Raw genomic sequence first — 19,269 nt, 5'->3', positions numbered from 1 at the left:
GAGTGCGCGCGAAATCGAGGCGCGGCCCAGGTCAGGAACCAAAACTTGCCGCGCTCGTCGAACGCCTCTTGCCAGTTCTTCGCCGCGCCCTGATCGAACGGCGGTCTCATCGGCGGCGTCAGCCCGCGCGCCTTCATCGCCTGCTTCAAATCCATCCAATTATAATAATCGATCGTCGTCTGCCCCGTGAGGGCGAGATACGCTTGCCAATACACCATGAATCCCAGCGCGCACAGCACCGCCGTCGCCATGACGGTGACGAAAATCACCCGTCGCAGCGTCTCCGCATCCGTCGGCCCGACCTCGTTCGCCCCGAACAGCACGAACGCCCCTCCGATCGTGGCGAACGCGCACCCGACCCAGGCGTAGGCTATAAAGTTAAAAAAGTACCTATAATTCCTCGCCCCCACGCAGTTCATCACCCACGGACAGTGATGGTCCATCTTCAGCACGCATCGCTTGCACACCGAGCAATGATGACACAGATCCGGCTTCACCGTATCGCACGTCTCGCAAAATCTCCCGCGTTCGATCGCTTCTCGCAATCCATTCCCCGTTTCGCCGCCATCCTCGCGTCGCGTCTCGTTCGCTCGCCGTTCCATCGCTCGTCTCGCGCGTTCATCCTTCGGCGTCCCCGGCTTTGTCCACGCGCACATCGCGTGATTAAACAGCGCGTTCACCGCGCACGCCGTCGCGCACGCCGCCACGACGTTCGCCAGTCGTTCTCGCGCGCGTCGGCGCAGTTCGCGCGCGGTCGCGTCCACGGTCTCGCGCGCGATGCCGAGCACCAACGCCACGCCGAACGCGAACAACGGCGGTCCGGCGCAGCGCAGCGCAGCGTCGCACGCGCGCTCGGCGTCGGCGCACGCGCGCGCGAGCGCGCGCTTGCACGCGCCCATTATCGCGCGCGCGCGCGATCGAGGCGCGACGCGCGCCCGACGTCGTCGCGCGCGTGTGACGACGTGACGACTCGACTCGACGTCGAAACGCGTCCGCGAGTGGGCCGCAGAGGGCGACGCGCGACGGCGCGCGGTGACGATGGACGGCGCGAGCGATGGCGCGATACACGACGTCGTCGTCCTCGGCGCCGGGTTCGCCGGTCTGTACGCCGCGCGGTGCTGCGCGATGGCGACGCCGGACGCGCCGACGCGTCCGGGGGCGAGCGGCGGCGAGGCGACGAGACGGCGCGATTTCGAGGCGCTGCGGTGCGTCGTGCTCGAGGCGTCGAGCGAGGTGGGCGGAAGGGTTAAAGTCACGCGCGATGTCGCGCCGTGGGACGTGAATCTCGGACCAGAGTTCTTGCACGGCGATGAAAATAGCGTGCTGAAGCGATTCGTGGACCACTGCGGGTTCGCGTGCGCGGAGAAGGAGTGGCCGGATCGGTACTATTTAGGCGACGATAAAGCGCTGTTGAGCGCTGAACAGGCGGAAACGACGAATGCGGACGTGAAGCTGGTGCACGAGCTGTTTGATAATCTCCCAGGGGCGCCGGGTGATGGAGATAAAGACGTCACGGCGTTGGAGTGGTTGACGAAGACGGTGGCGGCGCCCGAGCGCGTGATTAAATTGGCGGAAAATATCTATGCGAATGACTTTTGCGCGTCGCTCGGGAAGTTGGGAATGCGCGAACTCATCGAGGAGAAGAAGGGGTGGATTTATGGGGAAAAGTACTTGGTGCTGGATCGTCCATTGCGAGAGGTGGCGCTCGCGCTCGCCGACGGCTTGGACGTGCGATTGAACTGGGAGATTGAACGCGTGGATTACTCACAACCTGGACTCGTGCGCGTCGTGCGTCGAGGTGGGAAAGATGTCATCACCGCGCGAAAATGCATCGTGAGCCTACCCATTACCGCCCTTCGCGGAGGAAACGCGAAGAATCGAGTAGAATTTATTCCGAGGCTGCCGGCGGCGAAGACGCGAGCGGCGGAAGCCATAGCGATGGGAAACGCGGCGAAGATTTTCATCGGTTTCAACAAAATTCTCTGGCCGAGCGACATGTTTGACGTTGTCTGTACAAACTGTTTCTTACCCGAATTTTGGATCACAGAGTATCCGAAATCACCCCTAGCGAGAGAGGCGAAGACGAGCGAGGAAGCGGAGCGAATCGCGCAAACTGTGGGATTGGTGACGTTCTTTATCGCCGGTGATTTGGCGAACGAGATTGACAAAATGGAAGAAAAGGTGGTTTTTGACCGAGCGATCGAGCAACTTGATATGATTTTCAACGTTCCGTGCAAAGAACACGTGACGACGAAGAAAATTGTCAGCTGGTCGCGCGAGCGATTGGTGCAGGGCGCGTACACGCACCCAACGGTGAACGCAGGAAATTCGAGGACGCTATTAGCTGCGTCTATATCTGACACTTTATTCTTTGCCGGTGAAGCGACGCACACTGGGGTTAACCCGTGCTTGCAGGGGGCGATGGAGACGGGCGCGCGCGCGGCGGCGCAAGTGCGCGCCGCCGTGTTCGGCGTCGGTTCGAGCAAGCTCTAAGTCTCCGAGCTCTTTTAGCACGTACTCGCGTCGGGGCGTACTCGGGGGTATTACGACGGAGGCGGACTAGTACAAGGATTCTTCATATTAGTTTTGGAATACGTAAAGCGACTCTTCTGATATAGCGACGCGGACGCCGCCGTCGCATGGCTGCTCCGACAACCGTACACACGGCGAGACAGTCTCCTGGTCGACTCTTCTAGGCTGCACTACCGCTACTCGACGGCTGCATTTTCTCGACGATTGCTCCCATCAACTGCACCTCCAGATCAGACGCTTTGTTCTTTTCCTTGGATCCGTCGATGAACGCCTTGATGCGAATCTTTGGCGTTAGCCCGTCAAATTCCATGTTGACGACGGGCGAGCGCACGCTCCAGTCGTCAACTTTATCAAATACAATCTTTTTGACGTCTGCTACGTACGTTTCCATCGAAGTCTTGGACTTGACGTAATCAGGGAAGGGAATCGCAAGCTTGATGGGCACGTACTCGCGTCGCGAAATATTCTTCAACGCCGAGCCGAGAACATCTGTATTCGGGACGATGTAAGAATATCCATCGTCGATGGATGCTATCCGCGTGGAGTGCCATCCGACCATTTCGACGCGTCCATCAATGCTTCCGAATTGCACGTGATCGCCTTCGACGAAAGGCTGAGTGACGAAAATTAAGATACCGCCGATGCAGTTGCTGACGAGTTTTTGCGCCGCGAAACCGACGGCGATACCCGAGACCCCGCCGACGGCGAGAAGACCAGTCATGTTCACCCCAAGCGCGCTCAAGCACCAATAAGAGGTCAAAAGATACGTCGCCACGGTTAACGCTTTGTCGATAAGCGCGCTTCGAGCTTGAGAATCCCAGGACACGCCTCGATCGCCTCTCAAACCTGCGTAGTGGTGTCGAAGCGCTTGCGACAAAAAGTCTTCGCGGTCGTAACTCGATCCTCGAGTTCTCATCTCTTGTATTGTCGGCGCCGCTTTCAACGACATAAACCATCGGCTGAGATCGAGAAAGTAGAAGCACCACAGCAACCGCAAAGTCTTGGCGACGAACCACATTTGCACCTCAGTCGTGGTGACGACGCCGTCGTTGTTCGCGTCGAACATCGTCGTCAAGAGCGAGTGCACGTGATCGACACCATCGGCGGTAGTTTCGGGGTCAAACTTGATCAAATCGATCCCGAGCGGAATCAAAGACCAAATCTGGTTCCCGAGGCTCCAAACGAACGTATTTCGGATGATGTTGGTCACGTGCTTGATGGATCGCAGGCAAAACAGAGAAACCCACCAAAGCATGTTCACGCGCGTCGGTCGCACAAAGGTCGCCGTCGTCGTCAGCGCGAATTCTACCGCCTTTTTAATCGCTCCCGTGTACAAAACCAAAACCGTAATCGCGATGTTCGCCCACACGTCGTCGAACACGAGCGTGTACAGCACGTCGGCCAACCCGCGTTCGGCGTTCATGGAAACCATCGTCACGAGGTACGTCACCGACGCCACCGCCGCGACGAGCGCGACGAGCAACATCACATTCTTCGTCGCCTTTTTCGTCAGCACCCCCGCGACCAACTCATCGTCGTCGTGTTCATCGAAATCGCTCGACGATCCCGAGAACTTCGCCATCGACGTCGCCTTGACGCTCTCGAGCTTTTTCGACAGCTTCTTTTTCAAATCATCCGGCGAGCGTTCGCTCCCGTCGTCGCTCCGCGCCCCTTCTCCCGCCGCGCCCGCTCGCGCGCGCGCGCATCGTCGCGCGCGCGCGTCGTCTCCGACGCACACGAGCGTCATCGATCGTTCGCCGCGCGTGCGTCGTTCGACGCATCGCGCCGTCGTTCGTCGACATCCGACGCGCGCGCGCGGCGTCGGACGCGCGGCGGCGTCGGGCGCGATTCCACGCGCGCGCATCGCGCCGCGCATCGTCGCGTCGCGTCGTGAAGACGCCCCGACGACGCGATCCTACGACAACCGTATCGCGCAATCCAACGAACGCGGTCGGTCTGTCGGTCGGTCGGTCGGTCGGTCGGCACTTCGCGTCGCGTCCGCATGCGGTCGGCGCTGTCGACGCTGATCGCGTGGACGTTCGCGTGCGCGGCGATCACGCACGGCGGCGCGCTCGACGCGTGCACGCGCGCGTGCGCGCAGCCGTTGCGATACTTTTACGTCCCGCGCGTCGACGACGACGACGACGGCGGCGACGCCGCGCGAGACGGCGGTGCGGATGCGAACGACGACGGTGGGTCGCGACGGCGGCGACGCGCGCGAGAGCGACGAGAGAAGAAAGAGGCGGACGCGTTCGCGCGATCGGCGGTGGCGAGCGTGGACCTGGCGTTCGAGAGCTTGCGACGGAGGGCGTCGTTCGCGGAGGCGGACGCGTGTTGCTTTTTGGGCTTTTTGGTCGCGTGCGAGAGCGTCGGAGCGTGGGCGCTGCGAGCGTGCGCGAACGCGCCAGACGATGCGCTGACGCCGGTGCTCGCGGCGGCGGGCGTCGTCACGGCGTGCGCGTCGCTCGTGGCGGCGTACGCGAATAGAGAGACGACGCCGAGCGGCGAGCGGCGAGTGGCGTGCGGCGTCGGATTCGCGGCGTGGATGGCGTCGACGTTCGCGGTGTTTTTATTACCGACCACGGTCGTCGATTTTCGGCACGTGGAGTCAGCGGATGCGGTGAACGAGGCCTTGGCGCGCGGCGGCGCGACGGCGCGCGCTTCGACGCTGCACGCGGGGTTGGCGCACGCCGTCGTCGGCGCTCTGATCGCCGCGCTCACGCTTTCGAGCGCGGTGCGCATGACGAAGAGTTATTTAACCGCGACAAATATCCCCGAGTGGGCGGCAACGTACGCGGGGACGTCTTCGACGCCACTGTGGCGAAGGTTTGTGCTTCACACCACCTTTGCGGCGCCGCTCCTGACGCTCGTCGTCAGCGCGCCCTCGATGTTAGCCGAGCCATTGCGATGGAGCGATCAGAGCGCTCGCGACGCACAGAGCATATCGTTCATCATCGCTGGGTTATGTATGTTCGCGTCGATGCAACCGCTGACGCAAGCGTTCTTGGACGGCGGATTGATTGCATGGTACGAAGTCAAGGAAGGAACCGACCGCGAACGACTCACCGAACGCGAGCACTTCATCGTCTCGAGAAAGCTCGACGTGACGAACCATCTCGTCGGAAAGGTTTTGCTCCAAGTCGCCGCACCCGCGCTGCTGTTGCTCTCTTGCGGCATCGGCGCTTGGTCGTGTGGTTGGACGAGCGCCAGCGACGCGTCGCCGATATCCATCGTCGCCGCCGCGCTCTTCACCAACATCGGCTACTTCGCGTGCGCGTGGTCCGTGATCACGGGCGCGATCACGATCGTCATGTCCCAGCCTTTGTTCACCTCGCGATGAGTTTAAGTAGGCTTCGCGATGAGTCCTAGGCCTTTAGTTTTAGCGTTGAAAGTTAGTTTCATCTAGCGTTGGACGCGTGGCGCGCGTCGCCACCAATCCCGATGTCACTCGACGGCGCTCGACGGCGCTTTGATTCGTCACCGGCGTCGACGCGCAAGCGTTTCATTCAAACTTGTGGCTCGTCGCTCGTCGCTCGTCGCTCGTCGCTCGTCGCTCGTCGCTCGTCGCTCGTCGCTCGTCGTCGTCGTGAACGATGCGACGTCGAGACGATGGTGAGACGTCGACGAGCGATGGTAAGCGCACGCGCGATGACAGGCGCGATGCCGCAGACGATGACTCGAGTGATAGTCATCGCGAACCTCTCGCAGAGACGTTCGGGCGAATCGTGCGCGTCGGACGGGCCTCTTTGGCCCATCACCCGAGAGTGCGCGCGCTTCGTCAGTTGGTGAGCGGGACGAGCGCGGACGATTTGCCTCGACTCGCCGAGTTAGTGATGCTCGGCGTGACGTACTGGAGCAAAGACGACGAATGTAATGCTGAGAAGTATGACGACGCGAGAAGGGCGTGGGAACGCGATTGGGGGTCGAGATGTTGGATGACGTATCGACGCGGGTTCGAAGCGTTGGGAAGAACGAAGTGGAGGACGGACGCGGGGTGGGGATGCACGCTCAGAAGCGCGCAGATGATGGTAGCAAATGCGTTGAGCATACATACAAGAGGAAGACACTGGCGTCGACAGGTGAAGGCAAAAGAAGACGATGAAAGTGTCGATCGTGAGGGCGCTGGCGACGAGCTTGACTCGAGCGACGAATCTCCGACATCGTTTCTGGGTGGCGTGGTGCGAAGATTACGAATACCCGAAATTCAGCGCACGAACGCGGGATGTGACGCGCAGGAAGATGTTCTGAGCATGTTTATCGACGACGCGAGCGCGCCGTTTTCTATTCATAGCGTATGTGAAACGACCACGGCGTGGGGCGCGCCGCCGGGACGATGGTTTGAGCCGAGTGTGATGTGTCGCGCGTTCTCGGCGTTGATCGAGGCGAACGGCGATCTTCGTAATCAAATTGCCGTGCACGTCGTGGGCGGCCAAAACGAAGATGACAGCGCCGGTGGTGTGCCGACGATCGATGATGGCGAGTTGCGAGCGAAGAGTGCGGACGTCGGCAAGGCGTTGCTGCTTTTCGTCCCGCTCGTTCTCGGCGTGGGAAGAAACATCAACACTCGCTATATTTCGCAGCTTCGATCGATAATCGCCTTCAAACAGTCCATAGGTGTCATTGGTGGTCGTCCAAACGCGTCGCTGTACTTGGTTGGACACTCGGACGACGTCTTCTTTTACCTCGATCCTCACACAGTGCAGCCGGCGAATTCGTTCGCCGAAGCCGTAGATTTCGATTCTTACTATTGCTCGACCCCGTTGCAGATGCGCGGCGAGCTGCTCGACCCAACGCTCGCGCTCGGGTTTTATTGCCGCGATGGCGATGATTTAGACTCCCTCTTCGCGAGCGTCAAAGCGCTCGCGGAAGCGAACGCCACGGCGCCAGTCCTCGACGTTCGCTCGGCGACCGAGGCGAAGGCGTTCGACGCTCGCGCGTCTTCCCCGTCCACCGCGCGCGGTCGCGCGCTCAAAGACGACGAATTTCACGATTGGGAGTTTCTCTAACTAACGTCCGCATCGCGGCAAACGATTGATTGTATTTCTACAGTGTAATTTCCGTTCCCTCGCCTGTCGCCTGAACACTAATGCTGAAACCGCACATCGCGGCGTCATGGTGTCCCGAGTCCGTCTCGCTCTTTGCGCGTGCGTCGCGCTCGCCGCCGCCGCCATCGCGCGCGCCGTGGACACGCACGTCTTTTACTACAACGACGTCACGCGCGAGTCCCGCTGGGACGACCCGGAAAGTTTGGCGACGCACCTGGATGACACCGGTCGACCGTATTGGGTCGATGCCGACACCGGGGAATCGACGTACGACAGCCCGAAACACAGCGCGTGGCACGCGGTGGTGAGCGAGGACGACGCGAGCGCGGGACGGGTGTATTACATTCACAAGGAGACGCAGGAGACGACGTGGGAGAAGCCCGAAGAGCTCGCGTGGCGCAGAATCGAACAGGAAGTCGACGCACACGACAAGTGGCAGCGGGAGCAGGCGCAAGGCGAGAAAGACGTGGGCGAAGACGTCGAGATCGACGGAGATACCATCGACGTCGGTGAGGACGAAATCGAAGGCTAGCGCGGCGCCGACCCGAACCTTGTAATGCGCGACACATTTCGTAGACCGAACTAAACGCGCTCGGCGCCTTGAAACTAAAATGCGAGCGAGCCGCGAGATCAGCGCGCGCGTCATGCTGCCGACGACCACGGCCTCGCTCGCGGGGACGCCGAGTAAGTCTCGCGCGCGATTCCGCGAGACTTCAGCGCTGTGGGACGCCCTGACGCGGCGACGCGCGTCGTTCGGCGAGGGTGAAGATTACGCGAATGGGAAAGGTTCAAAACGGCGATCAAAGCGCGGTTTGGCGCTCGCGAAGCAAAGCGGCATCGATTACGCCTTAGGCGCGTGCTTGTTGATCACGCTTTACGTCACGCGCGCGCTGTTGGTGCGCCAAGATGGCTTTGTCAACGCGAGACCGAGCGCGGTGCGCTCTGGGCGCGCGCGAAGGATAGGACCGATGGACGATCTAGCACTCGCGAACACGATTCGTTTCGACGCTGCGAACGGCACGCGTCCTTTGAGCTTGTACGGACGCGCGGCGCTGTTGAACGCCCTGCCAGGGTTCCCGGAAACTCCACCTTTGGTGTTGAGCGCTACGCAGCCAAAGGCGTACTTGTTGCGAAACTTTCTCAGCGCGGAAGAGTGCGATCACTTGATGAAGCTGGCGAAGAGAGAATTAGCTCCATCGACAGTGGTCGGTGAGGCAGGCGATTCGGTGCCTTCGGACATCCGTACGAGCGCGGGCATGTTTCTACGCAAAGGACAAGATAAAATCGTCAAAGCCATCGAGGAGCGAATAGCGCGCTTGAGCGGTACGCCCGTCGACAACGGCGAAGGCATGCAGATTTTACGTTACGATGTTGGGCAAAAGTACGATCCTCATTTTGACTATTTTCACGACAAGGTGAATCCGGCGCCGAAACGTGGAGGTCAACGCTTGGCGACGATGCTGATCTATCTCGTGGACACGGACAAGGGCGGCGAGACGACATTCCCCAACGCCAAGCTCCCGCAATCTTTCGAAGCGGACGAGCCTGAGAATCCGTTCGCGTCGCACATCGAGCACACAGATTGCGCCAAAAAGGGCATTCCGGTCAAGAGCGTTCGTGGAGACGCCATCTTATTCTTTTCGATGACGCAAGACGGCGTGCTCGATCGAGGCTCGCTTCACGGCGCCTGTCCGGTGATCGAGGGTCAAAAATGGACCGCGGTGAAGTGGATTCGCGTGGGTAAATTCGATGGGAATTATCAGGAAGAGATCCCCATGCCCAAACTAAGCCGTCGCACCGACGAGGAGCCGTGTGTCGACGATTGGGACGAGTGCGCGAAGTGGGCGTCACAAGGTTGGTGCGAGCTGAACCCAGAGTTCATGACGACCGCTGACTCGGCGCGCGATTCCCAATCCGCGGCGTGCGCAAAATCGTGTGGGTTGTGCAACCGTCGGTCTTAGTTTCATTTAGTTGTTGTAATTAGGTAATTAGCGCTCGCTTCGAGATAGACTCTGTGGCTCGTTTGTTGTTTTATTTTCACCGAAACGAATCGACTTTTTCGAAGGGGGAACGAGGCGCTCGGTGGCGCCGTCGCCTCATTCGCCGTCGCGCGTCCGCAGTTTCACCGCGCGTTCAGCGTCGAGCGAAGAACGAAGTCGTTGTGAATACCACATGTCCATCGTCGCGCAGTTAAAGCGCGTCGCCGGCGCCGACGACGACGCGACGCCACTGGCGACGCATGGGATTCTTCGCGACGCGCCATTCGTCATCGGTCGTCAACACGGCGTGGACGTGCGATTCGTCGAGGCCGCGGTGAGCCGACGACACGCTGTGTTTCAAGTCGTGGACGGCAAGATGGTGCTGAAGAATATGAGCAAACTGAATCCGGTGTCGTTGAACGATACGATTTTGGACGTGGAGACGGCGGTGACGCTGCGACACGGAGACGTCGTCGGAATACAGTTGTCGAGCGAGGAAGAGGCGACGTTTATTTTCGAACAGCTCGCGGATTCGATCGCGCGATCGCCGTTGAGAGAAAACGGTGGGAACACCCCGATGAGCGTGTCGCCGATCAAGGGGTCGTCGAACGCGTCGATGAAAAGTCCGGCGTCTCCAGGGGGAAGCGACGAAAACGAAGCGCCGCCAACGCAGCGCAGGTCTACGCCGCGACGATCTATGAATTTAGGCAAACTCACCGGAACACCGATGCCTTCGCGAGATATTTTGAAGCAAGTTTCCGCGCTGAAGATGTCGGAGACCAAGGGCGACGCGTCAACGAAGAAGTCGCCCGCAAAGGCGTCGACGCCAAAGCCGATTGACACCACGCTCATGGGACGCGATTTCGATGATGAACTCTGTGGAACGCCCGGAGAGAACGTCGCGATGACTCCGAAGTCGCCGGCAAAAAGTGCGCTAAAGGCACCAGAAAATCGACTCGCTGTTCGTCCGAGCACGATTCGAAGACGTTCGATTTCTTTCGCCGGCGCGGAGGAGCTCGAAGCGATAAAATGGATCGCTCCGCACAACGGCAGGGTTGAGCTGTGTGGCAGAATCGCTCCGTTGGCTCTGAATGCCCCTCGGTCGCCTCGACAGCGACGTACTCCGTCAAAGTCGCCGGAAAGCGCGACCAAACGCTTGCCAGCTCCGGAGGTGCTGCTCGCGTTGCCGGCTCCGGAATCAAACCAGTCGCCGGCGAAGAAACGACGTTCGAGCATTTCCTTCAAAGCGGTTGAAGATGGTGAAGAAAACGAAACCCCTGAAGCGAGCTTTACGCGAAGTGGTAGTCAAATGCAGCGTAATGACACGCCGCGTCAAAAATACACAGCTTCGCCCGGTATGGAGTTCACACCGATGGGCACCATCGGCGGATCTGACTTTGACGAAGACGTCGATCAGACGGCGAGTGTCGCCGCGATCACGCCACTCGATCAATCAAGCAACTTGATGGATCGCATGGACTTTGTCGCCACGCCAAGCTCTGAGTTCAAGCGCCCTCCGGCTCCCCACAACACACCAGTTGCGAACGTCGCGCAATCTCCAGGCGTCGAATTCAACTTGGACGGGTTCAATTTGTTCCGCAACACTCCGGGCTCGATGCCACAAGCTCTGCGTGGATTTTTCGAACAAGATGATGCCAGATGTGATGCCATCATTCGCGCTGTCGAAGCGCTCGAAGCTGCGGCAGAAGAAGACGTGAACGTTGCGGGTGAACTTGACGGTGCACTCGCGCTGTTGCCGACGCCGCCGAGCACGACAAAGCGAGTGGATGAATGGTTGCGTACAGACCTGATGTTAGCCGACGTTCCGGACGACGACGAAGGTGACGACGAAGTGGAAGTGCCATCAATTACGTCTCGTGCGATGCCATCTCCAGCCAAGTCTGTCATCGTCAAATGCAAAAAGCGCAAACGTCGCGAAGGCAAGAGTACGGCGAACGGCTTGAGCATGCGCATGCAGCAACTGCATCGTGCACTGGCGCTCAGCCGTCGGGCGCTGCTCAAAGAGCGTAAACGTAGCGCGGCTTTGAAAGAGATGTACCTGGAACTCATGAACACGAGAGAAGATGTGTGCGTGCAGCATAATCCAGAGGAGGCGAAGACGCCCAAGGTTGCGATGCAAATTAACGTGAAGGAGGCAACGCCGCAACCTCAAAAGACGCCCAGGGTTGCGATGCAAATTAACGTGAAGGAAGCGACGCCAAAAACACCCAAAGTGGTGCTGAACATCAACATCAACGAGCCAACACCGCAAAAGACCGCTCAAAAGGTCGAGTTATGCAAGCCCACGATGGAGGAGGAAAAGAAGTCGGCGACAGCCTGCTGCTCTGTTTGCTCCGTCGTCGACAAGTGCAAAACTTTGACGTGCGACGCGTGCGCAGTTATGTTCCACCTCAAGTGTTTGAAGCCTAAACTCACGCGAACGCCGAAAGGTCCGTGGACGTGTGCGTCCTGCCCGGATCCGGCAAAGGATACCGCGACAGACGCGCCGAAGCGCAAAGCCGCCGATACTACGGAGGCGCCTCCGACGCGATCGAGCCGCCGCACGAGACGATCTTAATTCTTCACATTGCGTATTATCAATGAAATGTATGATGTATGACTAATCTACTCCACATCGGCGCCATATTATGCCGATGTGCGCCACTAAGTATTCCTCCGCCGCGAGCGCAAGTTTGAAATCTTCTTCCCTTCGCCCTTCGCATCCGCCGCCGACGTACGATCCTTCTTAATCGCCACGCCGATGGCGTGCGGGAATAAAGGTAGCGTAGCCCAGCTCTCATCGAAAGCAATCGGCGTCTCAAACGCATTCGTGGCTTCGATGGCGTCGAAAAGCGACTGCCCTCGTTCGCCGTTGGCCGGTTCGACGAACAAGAACCGACCTCCCGGGCGTAACACTTGCGCCGCCTTGCGCGCGACGGTACGCACTGACTCCGTCGTCATCTTCGCTAAACATCCAGTGGTGACCACTGCGTCCGCACTTTCACGCGCCTGACCCCAAAACAAATCCCCCTCGCCGCTGCCGGCGATGGGCGCCGACCGCGGCAGCACAGGCGTCGACGTCTCGATGGCTATTCGATTCACCAGTTCTGTGTTAACATCCGGCGCCACGCACACGACCAATTTCGTGGACTTTGGATAATAGTACAAATTCTTAGTATCCACGCCGAGCTCGATGACCACCGCCTCCGCCGGCACGCGCGACGCCAACTGCTCCGCGACGGCGAACTGCAGTTTGCTGTACAGCGCCGCTCGAATCGCCCCGTACCCGACGCCCAGCGCCGCGACGGGCGCGAGCAACGTGACGTCGACCGTCATCGTCCCATCCAACGCCGCGTCCGACACCGGTCGCAGCAGTTCGTCCGGCGCGCCGTCACCGTTCGCGAAGGCGCCGCGCGCGCGAGACGTCGAACGCCCCGCGCGGTCGCGCGCGCGCGCGACGCCGCGCGCGATCGCGCCGCGCGCGGCGGGCGTCCTCGAGCTCAAAGACGCCATCGTCGCGTCCTCGTTCGCCGTCGCCGTCGCCGTCGCCGTCGTCGATCCCACGCGACGCGTCGCGTCGCGCACTCGCGCGCGCGCGCCGGTCGCGGGACCGACCGAGCTCAACACCCTCGCGTCGACGAGACGATCTGTCGGCACCTCGCGGCGCGGTCCGACGACCCGTGATCGTCGAGCGCGTCGACGGATACGAAGCGAAACGCACCGCGCGATGACGCGCGAAGACGACGGCGCGCGCGTGACGACGCGCGCGGGCGAGCGCGCGAGCTTGCTCGCGCGCGAAGACGTCGAGCACGGTGTTGACGCCGACGGGGCGGTCGCGAGCTCGAACGCGGGCGCGCGTAAGGCGCTCGTGGGCGCGCTGTTCGGCTTGGCGTTGATTTGTTTAGGAGCGAGCGTGAACTCGCGCGCGACGGCGTTGCCGTCGCTGGGGAGCGCGCCAAAGTTGACGCTCCCGATTTACATCATGGGCGACGGCAAGAAGGGCTCGGAGGACGCGACGAAAATCGCGAAGGCGTACGCGTGGTTGAGTGGACTGTTGAAGACCCAATCGGGGATGAGCGAACACGAAATAGGACGCGTCATCAACTTCCAGCAAGCGACGTTCCCGTCTCGCTGGCCGGAGACGCACGAAGTGGCCGTCGCCGCGACGTCGAGAATCGATCCAGACTCCCTGGAAAAGATTGCTTTCGTCGGCGGCGCGGCGTTCGATAACCCCGACGACTGCGGACGTGCGTGCGGCTCGCAGTTGAGTCATCACACCGGTTGTCTGCTCACCCACATGGCGGTCTGGAACCGCGTCATCGACTCGGACGACGACACGTTTGTGCTGTGGGAGTCTGACGGCGCCACCTTGAATGCGGTGCATCCGCTCGATTATCCCAAGCTCCGTGAGCACGTACCGGACGATTTCGACATCGTGTGGTTGAAACCGGACGACCATTCAAACGGTCAGCTCATCAAGCGCTTCAAATCCGCGGCGAAAGGCTTGTGGGATCCGACGATGGACTCGAGGTTGATCAACGGAAACGACGTCTATCTCTACAAGTTCGACAAGGCGTGCAACTGGGCTGGGACGCCTTCTTACATGATGTCACGTAAAGGCGCGAAGAAGATCATGAAGTTCATCAAAGAAGCTGAATTTGCGGACATGATTGACGCTTGGCTATCGAGACATTGCATCACACGTTGCGATGATCCCAAGGTGTGCCTCAACTTGAACTGCTACATTGCGGGCAATCTCAAGGTGCCGAAAGGGGCTCTCGGCGGTTACGTGCCTGATTGGTACGACGTCGAGGATGACGAAGACGTTCGCGAAGTCGATTCGCGCATCGTGAGTATGATGGATGATACGAGTAAGTTCAACCAACTCGGCTGCAAGCACAGCAAATCGTACGAAGGATTCGTTCCCACGGCTTGGGAAGGCGGGTATGGCATCACGGACAACAGCGTCGTGTGCGACTGCTGGCACACGCCCAAAGATGGTACTTTTGACTTTTGCGACGCCAAGCTCAAGTATCCAGTCGAAGCACAGAAAGCCCAGCGTGGAGAGGCCACGCTTGGGGGCACGAATGAGGGCGGAACTCGAGAAACTATCATGGGATCGTACGAACGAGGATTTCGCGCGCGCATGGCGCTTCTCGACTGGCCGCTTGGATCGCATCAACGACAGGACTGATTGTATCACGCTTTTACTCAACAATACTAGTTCTTTTCTACTCCATCATCGCACGTCGGAGCATCTCTTCTCTTTCATAATACCCGATCGGGAGTTGTGCGTTAGCCGTCGACGTCGTCGCGCCGCCAGGCCCCCCTGGGGCGATCGCGTCGCGTCGCGTCAGCGTTGGGTTGACGAGTCATAAATACACATACATCGATGTAAAAGTAGTAATATACGTACATTCGGACATTTCGGATAAAATAACGACCCATCCACGTCGGTGGTTGGTTATTTTATCCGTCCATCCAATGCGCGCGCGCGCGTCCGCACACGTCGTCGCGAACGCGTCGAGGTGCGTCGTCGAGCGAGTCGGGGAGTGGAGGCGCGCGCACGATCTGAACGACTCGCGTGCGCGCGACGCGTCGTCGACCATCGCTTCGCGCGCGTCGCGTTCGGTCGAGGCGAAGGAAAAGCTGGGCGCCTCGCGACGCGCGCGCGATCGAGACGATCGCGCGGCGTGCGGTCGACGCGCGCGCGCCGTGGAGCGTGAGAAAGGCTCGAACGATCGAACGAGACGAGGTCGTTCGCGAGGGCGGGACGCTTGGACGCGCGCGCGCGCGCGCGGCGCGGTACGGAGCGAAGCGCGAGCGCTGGGACTGACGAAGAATCCACCCCTCTCGCGCGCAGCTTTCACTTCACGTTTTCCGCGCGCAACCGCTTGCATTCATGTACACCGCCAACGCTACCCAAGTCTCGTGCACTCGAGCCAACGCCACGCGCGCGCTCCGACGCTCGGGCACGAGCACGACTCGTCGCGCGTCCACCGTCACGCGCGCGTTCACCGAGCACAACGAGGGCGACATGCTCGCGAAGTACCCGCTCGACGCGGATACGTACAAGGTTGAGCTCGACTGCTCGCAGTCAAACATCCAACTCGGTTTGCTCCTCGAAGCCGGCCCGGACGATCGACCTCGGGTGAAAACGATTCGCCCGGGAGGAAACGCGAAGGGTAAGGTTAACGTCGGCGACGTTGTGCTCGCCACGACGTACACCGTGCTCAAGGGCGTTCGCGACGAATCCTGGGGGAGCTCCATGCGCGGCTGGCTCGACACCGCGGAAACGACCTCCGCGCAAGCCGAAGCGGCGATGACGACCAACTCGTCGTCCGTCGGTTTGATCATGTCCCGCAACTACAAAGCCACCGGGTTGAAGAGGGCCAACGTGGACGAAGACACGCGCTCGTGGGCGGCGCGCGTCGCCGCCGAGGCGCGCGCCAAGCGCGAGCAATAATTCTCCGCGCACCCTCGCACACACGGCGTGCACCGTCTGGGCGATGAAAGCGTCGCACGGCGGCTCGGCGTCGCTCGCGCTCGTTGAACACACATAATCACATTTTAATACGCAGTCGCGACACTCGCGCCGCCGCGTCCAACTTCAACTACCGCACTCGTCGTCGCCTCGCGCAGAGCGTCATGGCGGCGACGTCCTCGACGGCGCCCGCGATCGATTTCGATGGTATTTTCTCTCAGTACACCGGAAACGCCATCGTCGATCGCTTGCTCTACGTCGCCGATCACGCGCGCGACGTCGGCGTCGTCACCGAGGCGCTGCGTCACGCCAAGCGCGCGCTCGAGGGCCGGGTCGATGCGTTTAGTTTGAAGCCGACGACGTCGAATGGGTGCGCGTACGAGCGAGCGATGGCGATCGCGAAGAAGCGCGAGGTGGACGCAAGCGTCGTCGGGTTCACCAAGGCGTGGTTGGAAGAAAACGCGAGACGCGCGGACGGGGAATTGGACAAACTCGAAACTGGGCTCACGGACTTGTTGACGGAGCGCGTCAAGGAGAACCTACGCATGCAGTACGTAGAGCTCGGCGATCACTATTACGATCGAGGTGAGTTGAAAAAGGCGTTGGAGTGTTACATGAGAACGCGGGATTACTGCTCCACGCCCAAGCACGTCGTGTTCATGTGTCTGAGCGTCGTGTCGGTGTCGCTCGAAATGGGAAACTTTGCGCACGTCAACGTGCACGCGAACAAAGCCACGGCAGCTCTGCAAAACATGGACGAAGACGCCAGCGTGCGTACCGATCAAGCCAAATTGGCGTGCGCTTGTGGAATAGCAGCGCTTCGAATGGGAAGATTTCGAGAGGCGGCGATCAAGTTTACAGAAATAAACGTCGAGATAGGAACTCATTACGCCAACGTGTGCGCGGCGAGGGATGTGGCGACGTACGGGACGTTGTGCGCGCTCGCGAGCTTTAACCGAGAAGAGCTGCGCGATTTAGTTTTGAACAATCAGAAAGGAGCGTTTCGCGCTCACTTAGAGACGGCATCAGACATTCGAGAGGTGGTGAATGATTTTTACAACTCGAAGTACACGTCGTGCTTCGCCACGCTAGATGGCATGCGCGAAGCGCTCACCTTGGACATTCATCTCGGTGCGCACATCGACGCGCTGTACAAGCGCATACGGGATCGAGCTCTCATCCAGTACGTCGAACCATACGTCACGGTGGACTTGTGCGTGATGGCACAGGCGTTCAACACCACGGCAGAAAAAGTGCAAGACGAGCTCGCGCGTTTGATCGAGGAGGATAAAATTCGAGCCAAAATCGATGCGAGCGAATGTACCTTGCACGCCCTAAAGGAAAACCCTCGAGTAAAGGTCGTTGAGCAAGTCATCGCCGATGGCGAGCGTTTTGAGACAGAAACTCGCGCCGCGCTGCTCAAGATGTCCCTATTGAAGAATGATGTCGTCTCGCGACCGGAGCATGACGGCGCTCGATCGCACCGCTCGCTGGACGAGTAGATTCATAGCCGTAACGACGCACGACTGCTTATCGAGTACTCCACTATCAATTGCTTTTAATGTCACGAAATCGTCTAGACCCCAAGGCGTTTGCGTTTGCGCGCGCCGACGTCAGGCCGACGGGCTATTGCTGATTCCTCTGGTCGATGGAGACGAAGCGCGGCACAACCGCGCGCGTCGTCGACCGCCGGCGATCGAGCGAGGACGGCGAGAGCGGTTCGGTGTTCAACGTGAATCGTGCGTCGTCTTCGTCGTCGTCTTCGTCGCAAACGTCCGACAGAAGCGCGTCGTCGTCGTTCCGGAGACATCGTTCGCCTTCGCATCGAGTCGTCGCCGTCTTCGTCTTCATGGAGAACTACGAAAAGGTTTTGAAGATTGGTGAAGGGACGTATGGTGTGGTGTACAAGGCGAAGAATTTGCGCGACGACACCATGGTGGCGTTGAAACGCATACGACTCGACCAAGACGAAGAAGGGGTGCCGTCGACGGCGATTCGAGAGATCTCCCTCCTGAAAGAGCTTCGACACGAAAACGTGGTGTCGTTGCTCGAGGTGATTCACGAGGAGACGAAGTTATACTTGGTGTTTGAGTACTTAGATTTGGATCTTAAAAAACACATGGACTCCTCGCCTCACATCTCAAACGATCGAATGGTGGTGAAAGGATATGTGTATCAGATATGCGCAGGCATCGCGTTTTGTCACTCGCACCGAGTCTTACATCGCGACTTGAAGCCGCAGAACTTGTTGATTGACACGACACACAACGTTTTAAAACTTGCCGACTTTGGTTTGGCTCGCGCGTTTGGGATTCCCGTGCGTGCGTACACGCACGAAGTGGTGACGCTGTGGTACCGAGCGCCGGAGATCCTCCTCGGCGTGCGTCACTACTCCACGCCGGTCGACGTGTGGAGCATTGGATGCATATTCGCCGAAATGATCAACGGCAAACCATTGTTTCCGGGAGATTCTGAAATCGACGAGCTGTTCAAGATTTTCAAAATTTTGGGCACTCCGAACGAGACTCTGTGGCCCGAGGCCCAAGAACTTCCCGATTATCAGCCAAACTTTCCGCAGTGGCCCGCGAAACCTTGGGAGTCGCTGTGCCCGGCACTAGACGAGGACGGTGTGGACCTATTGCGTCAAATGCTGCAATACACACCGGAAAAGCGGATCAGCGCCAAGCACGCGATGCAACACAAATGGTTCGACGATTATCCGCGAAAATGAAAAGGAGGAAACGCGCCCGCCGACGTAGAGACACATACATCACATCAATAGATGCCCGCGGTTTGCTGTTAGAGAAACCCACTTGTACTATATTACACACGAGATATTAGCGATCTATGCACCATCTACGCGCTGCAAGTTCGTTCTATGCGCTCACTTGCGCGAAATCTTGACGTCCTTCTTTGCGCGGCTTCGCTTTTCGGGCATGCGCACCTCGCCCGTGGCTTCGTCGTATTCGCACGGCAACGCGGCGGCGGTGCCTTGGAACACGTTGAGCACGGTGAATGCGAGAATCGGTGACAAGTCGATCCCGCCCAACGGCGGGATGATCCCTCTGAACAAGTTCAAGTACGGGTCGCAAATCGTCGCGAGAGGATACATGATCTGCCTCGGCGGGTTCGGGAACCACGTCAAGATCAATCGACCGATGATCAGTGTGTTGTAAATGTTCAGCGTGGAGAAGATACCGCTCGTGATCACGCTTTCCACGGCGCTGTC

The 19,269-nt window shown here is 59.5% G+C and overlaps 14 protein-coding genes across 14 annotated transcripts; 10 read left to right on the top strand and 4 right to left on the bottom strand.

Moving 5' to 3' along the window:
* Window positions 1–356: 356 nt before the first annotated feature.
* On the bottom strand, window positions 357–506 carry OSTLU_9699 (predicted protein; the record flags this gene model as incomplete). The annotated part of the gene is made up of 1 exon (XM_001417084.1): window positions 357–506. A coding segment is annotated over one exon (150 nt), but the record flags the coding sequence as incomplete, so codon positions are not given.
* A 532-nt stretch (window positions 507–1,038) lies between these two features.
* Window positions 1,039–2,493, top strand: OSTLU_30946 (predicted protein; the record flags this gene model as incomplete). The annotated part of the gene is made up of 1 exon (XM_001417372.1): window positions 1,039–2,493. The coding sequence occupies one exon, from the start codon at window positions 1,039–1,041 to the stop codon at window positions 2,491–2,493; it is 1,455 nt and encodes a 484-aa protein (XP_001417409.1).
* A 138-nt stretch (window positions 2,494–2,631) lies between these two features.
* Window positions 2,632–4,413, bottom strand: OSTLU_30945 (MscS family transporter: small-conductance mechanosensitive ion channel). Its single transcript, XM_001417083.1, has one exon. The coding sequence runs from the start codon at window positions 4,112–4,114 to the stop codon at window positions 2,693–2,695; it is 1,422 nt and encodes a 473-aa protein (XP_001417120.1). The 5' UTR covers window positions 4,115–4,413; the 3' UTR covers window positions 2,632–2,692.
* Window positions 4,414–4,525: 112 nt separating this feature from the next.
* OSTLU_30944 (predicted protein) lies at window positions 4,526–5,905 on the top strand. The gene has a single exon (XM_001417371.1). It carries the CDS (start codon window positions 4,535–4,537, stop codon window positions 5,870–5,872), a length of 1,338 nt encoding a protein of 445 aa, XP_001417408.1. The 5' UTR covers window positions 4,526–4,534; the 3' UTR covers window positions 5,873–5,905.
* Window positions 5,906–6,365: 460 nt separating this feature from the next.
* Window positions 6,366–7,557, top strand: OSTLU_49430 (predicted protein; the record flags this gene model as incomplete). Its single annotated transcript, XM_001417370.1, has 2 exons — window positions 6,366–6,645; window positions 6,772–7,557. The coding sequence occupies 2 exons, from the start codon at window positions 6,366–6,368 to the stop codon at window positions 7,536–7,538; spliced, it is 1,047 nt and encodes a 348-aa protein (XP_001417407.1). The 3' UTR covers window positions 7,539–7,557.
* An 87-nt stretch (window positions 7,558–7,644) lies between these two features.
* Window positions 7,645–8,109, top strand: OSTLU_30942 (predicted protein; the record flags this gene model as incomplete). Its single annotated transcript, XM_001417369.1, has 1 exon — window positions 7,645–8,109. The coding sequence occupies one exon, from the start codon at window positions 7,645–7,647 to the stop codon at window positions 8,107–8,109; it is 465 nt and encodes a 154-aa protein (XP_001417406.1).
* Window positions 8,110–8,545: 436 nt separating this feature from the next.
* Window positions 8,546–9,538, top strand: OSTLU_37480 (predicted protein; the record flags this gene model as incomplete). Its single annotated transcript, XM_001417368.1, has 1 exon — window positions 8,546–9,538. The coding sequence occupies one exon, from the start codon at window positions 8,546–8,548 to the stop codon at window positions 9,536–9,538; it is 993 nt and encodes a 330-aa protein (XP_001417405.1).
* Window positions 9,539–9,659: 121 nt separating this feature from the next.
* Window positions 9,660–12,134, top strand: OSTLU_92541 (predicted protein; the record flags this gene model as incomplete). The annotated part of the gene is made up of 1 exon (XM_001417367.1): window positions 9,660–12,134. A coding segment is annotated over one exon (2,475 nt), but the record flags the coding sequence as incomplete, so codon positions are not given.
* An 86-nt stretch (window positions 12,135–12,220) lies between these two features.
* Window positions 12,221–12,892, bottom strand: OSTLU_30939 (predicted protein; the record flags this gene model as incomplete). Its single annotated transcript, XM_001417082.1, has 1 exon — window positions 12,221–12,892. One exon carries the CDS (start codon window positions 12,890–12,892, stop codon window positions 12,221–12,223), a length of 672 nt encoding a protein of 223 aa, XP_001417119.1.
* Window positions 12,893–13,214: 322 nt separating this feature from the next.
* On the top strand, window positions 13,215–14,963 carry OSTLU_30938 (predicted protein). The gene has a single exon (XM_001417366.1). It carries the CDS (start codon window positions 13,284–13,286, stop codon window positions 14,748–14,750), a length of 1,467 nt encoding a protein of 488 aa, XP_001417403.1. The 5' UTR covers window positions 13,215–13,283; the 3' UTR covers window positions 14,751–14,963.
* Window positions 14,964–15,458: 495 nt separating this feature from the next.
* Window positions 15,459–16,149, top strand: OSTLU_30936 (predicted protein; the record flags this gene model as incomplete). The annotated part of the gene is made up of 1 exon (XM_001417365.1): window positions 15,459–16,149. One exon carries the CDS (start codon window positions 15,459–15,461, stop codon window positions 16,020–16,022), a length of 564 nt encoding a protein of 187 aa, XP_001417402.1. The 3' UTR covers window positions 16,023–16,149.
* A 55-nt stretch (window positions 16,150–16,204) lies between these two features.
* Window positions 16,205–17,542, top strand: OSTLU_30935 (predicted protein; the record flags this gene model as incomplete). Its single annotated transcript, XM_001417364.1, has 1 exon — window positions 16,205–17,542. The coding sequence occupies one exon, from the start codon at window positions 16,205–16,207 to the stop codon at window positions 17,540–17,542; it is 1,338 nt and encodes a 445-aa protein (XP_001417401.1).
* A 184-nt stretch (window positions 17,543–17,726) lies between these two features.
* OSTLU_49332 (predicted protein) lies at window positions 17,727–18,834 on the top strand. Its single transcript, XM_001417363.1, has one exon. It carries the CDS (start codon window positions 17,890–17,892, stop codon window positions 18,769–18,771), a length of 882 nt encoding a protein of 293 aa, XP_001417400.1. The 5' UTR covers window positions 17,727–17,889; the 3' UTR covers window positions 18,772–18,834.
* A 204-nt stretch (window positions 18,835–19,038) lies between these two features.
* Window positions 19,039–19,266, bottom strand: OSTLU_10630 (predicted protein; the record flags this gene model as incomplete). The annotated part of the gene is made up of 1 exon (XM_001417081.1): window positions 19,039–19,266. A coding segment is annotated over one exon (228 nt), but the record flags the coding sequence as incomplete, so codon positions are not given.
* Window positions 19,267–19,269: the final 3 nt, after the last annotated feature.

Source organism: Ostreococcus lucimarinus, chromosome 4, assembly GCF_000092065.1.
Source record: "Ostreococcus lucimarinus CCE9901 chromosome 4, complete sequence".
NCBI lineage: Eukaryota > Viridiplantae > Chlorophyta > Mamiellophyceae > Mamiellales > Bathycoccaceae > Ostreococcus > Ostreococcus sp. 'lucimarinus'.
This window is presented reverse-complemented; position numbering and strand designations above follow the sequence as displayed.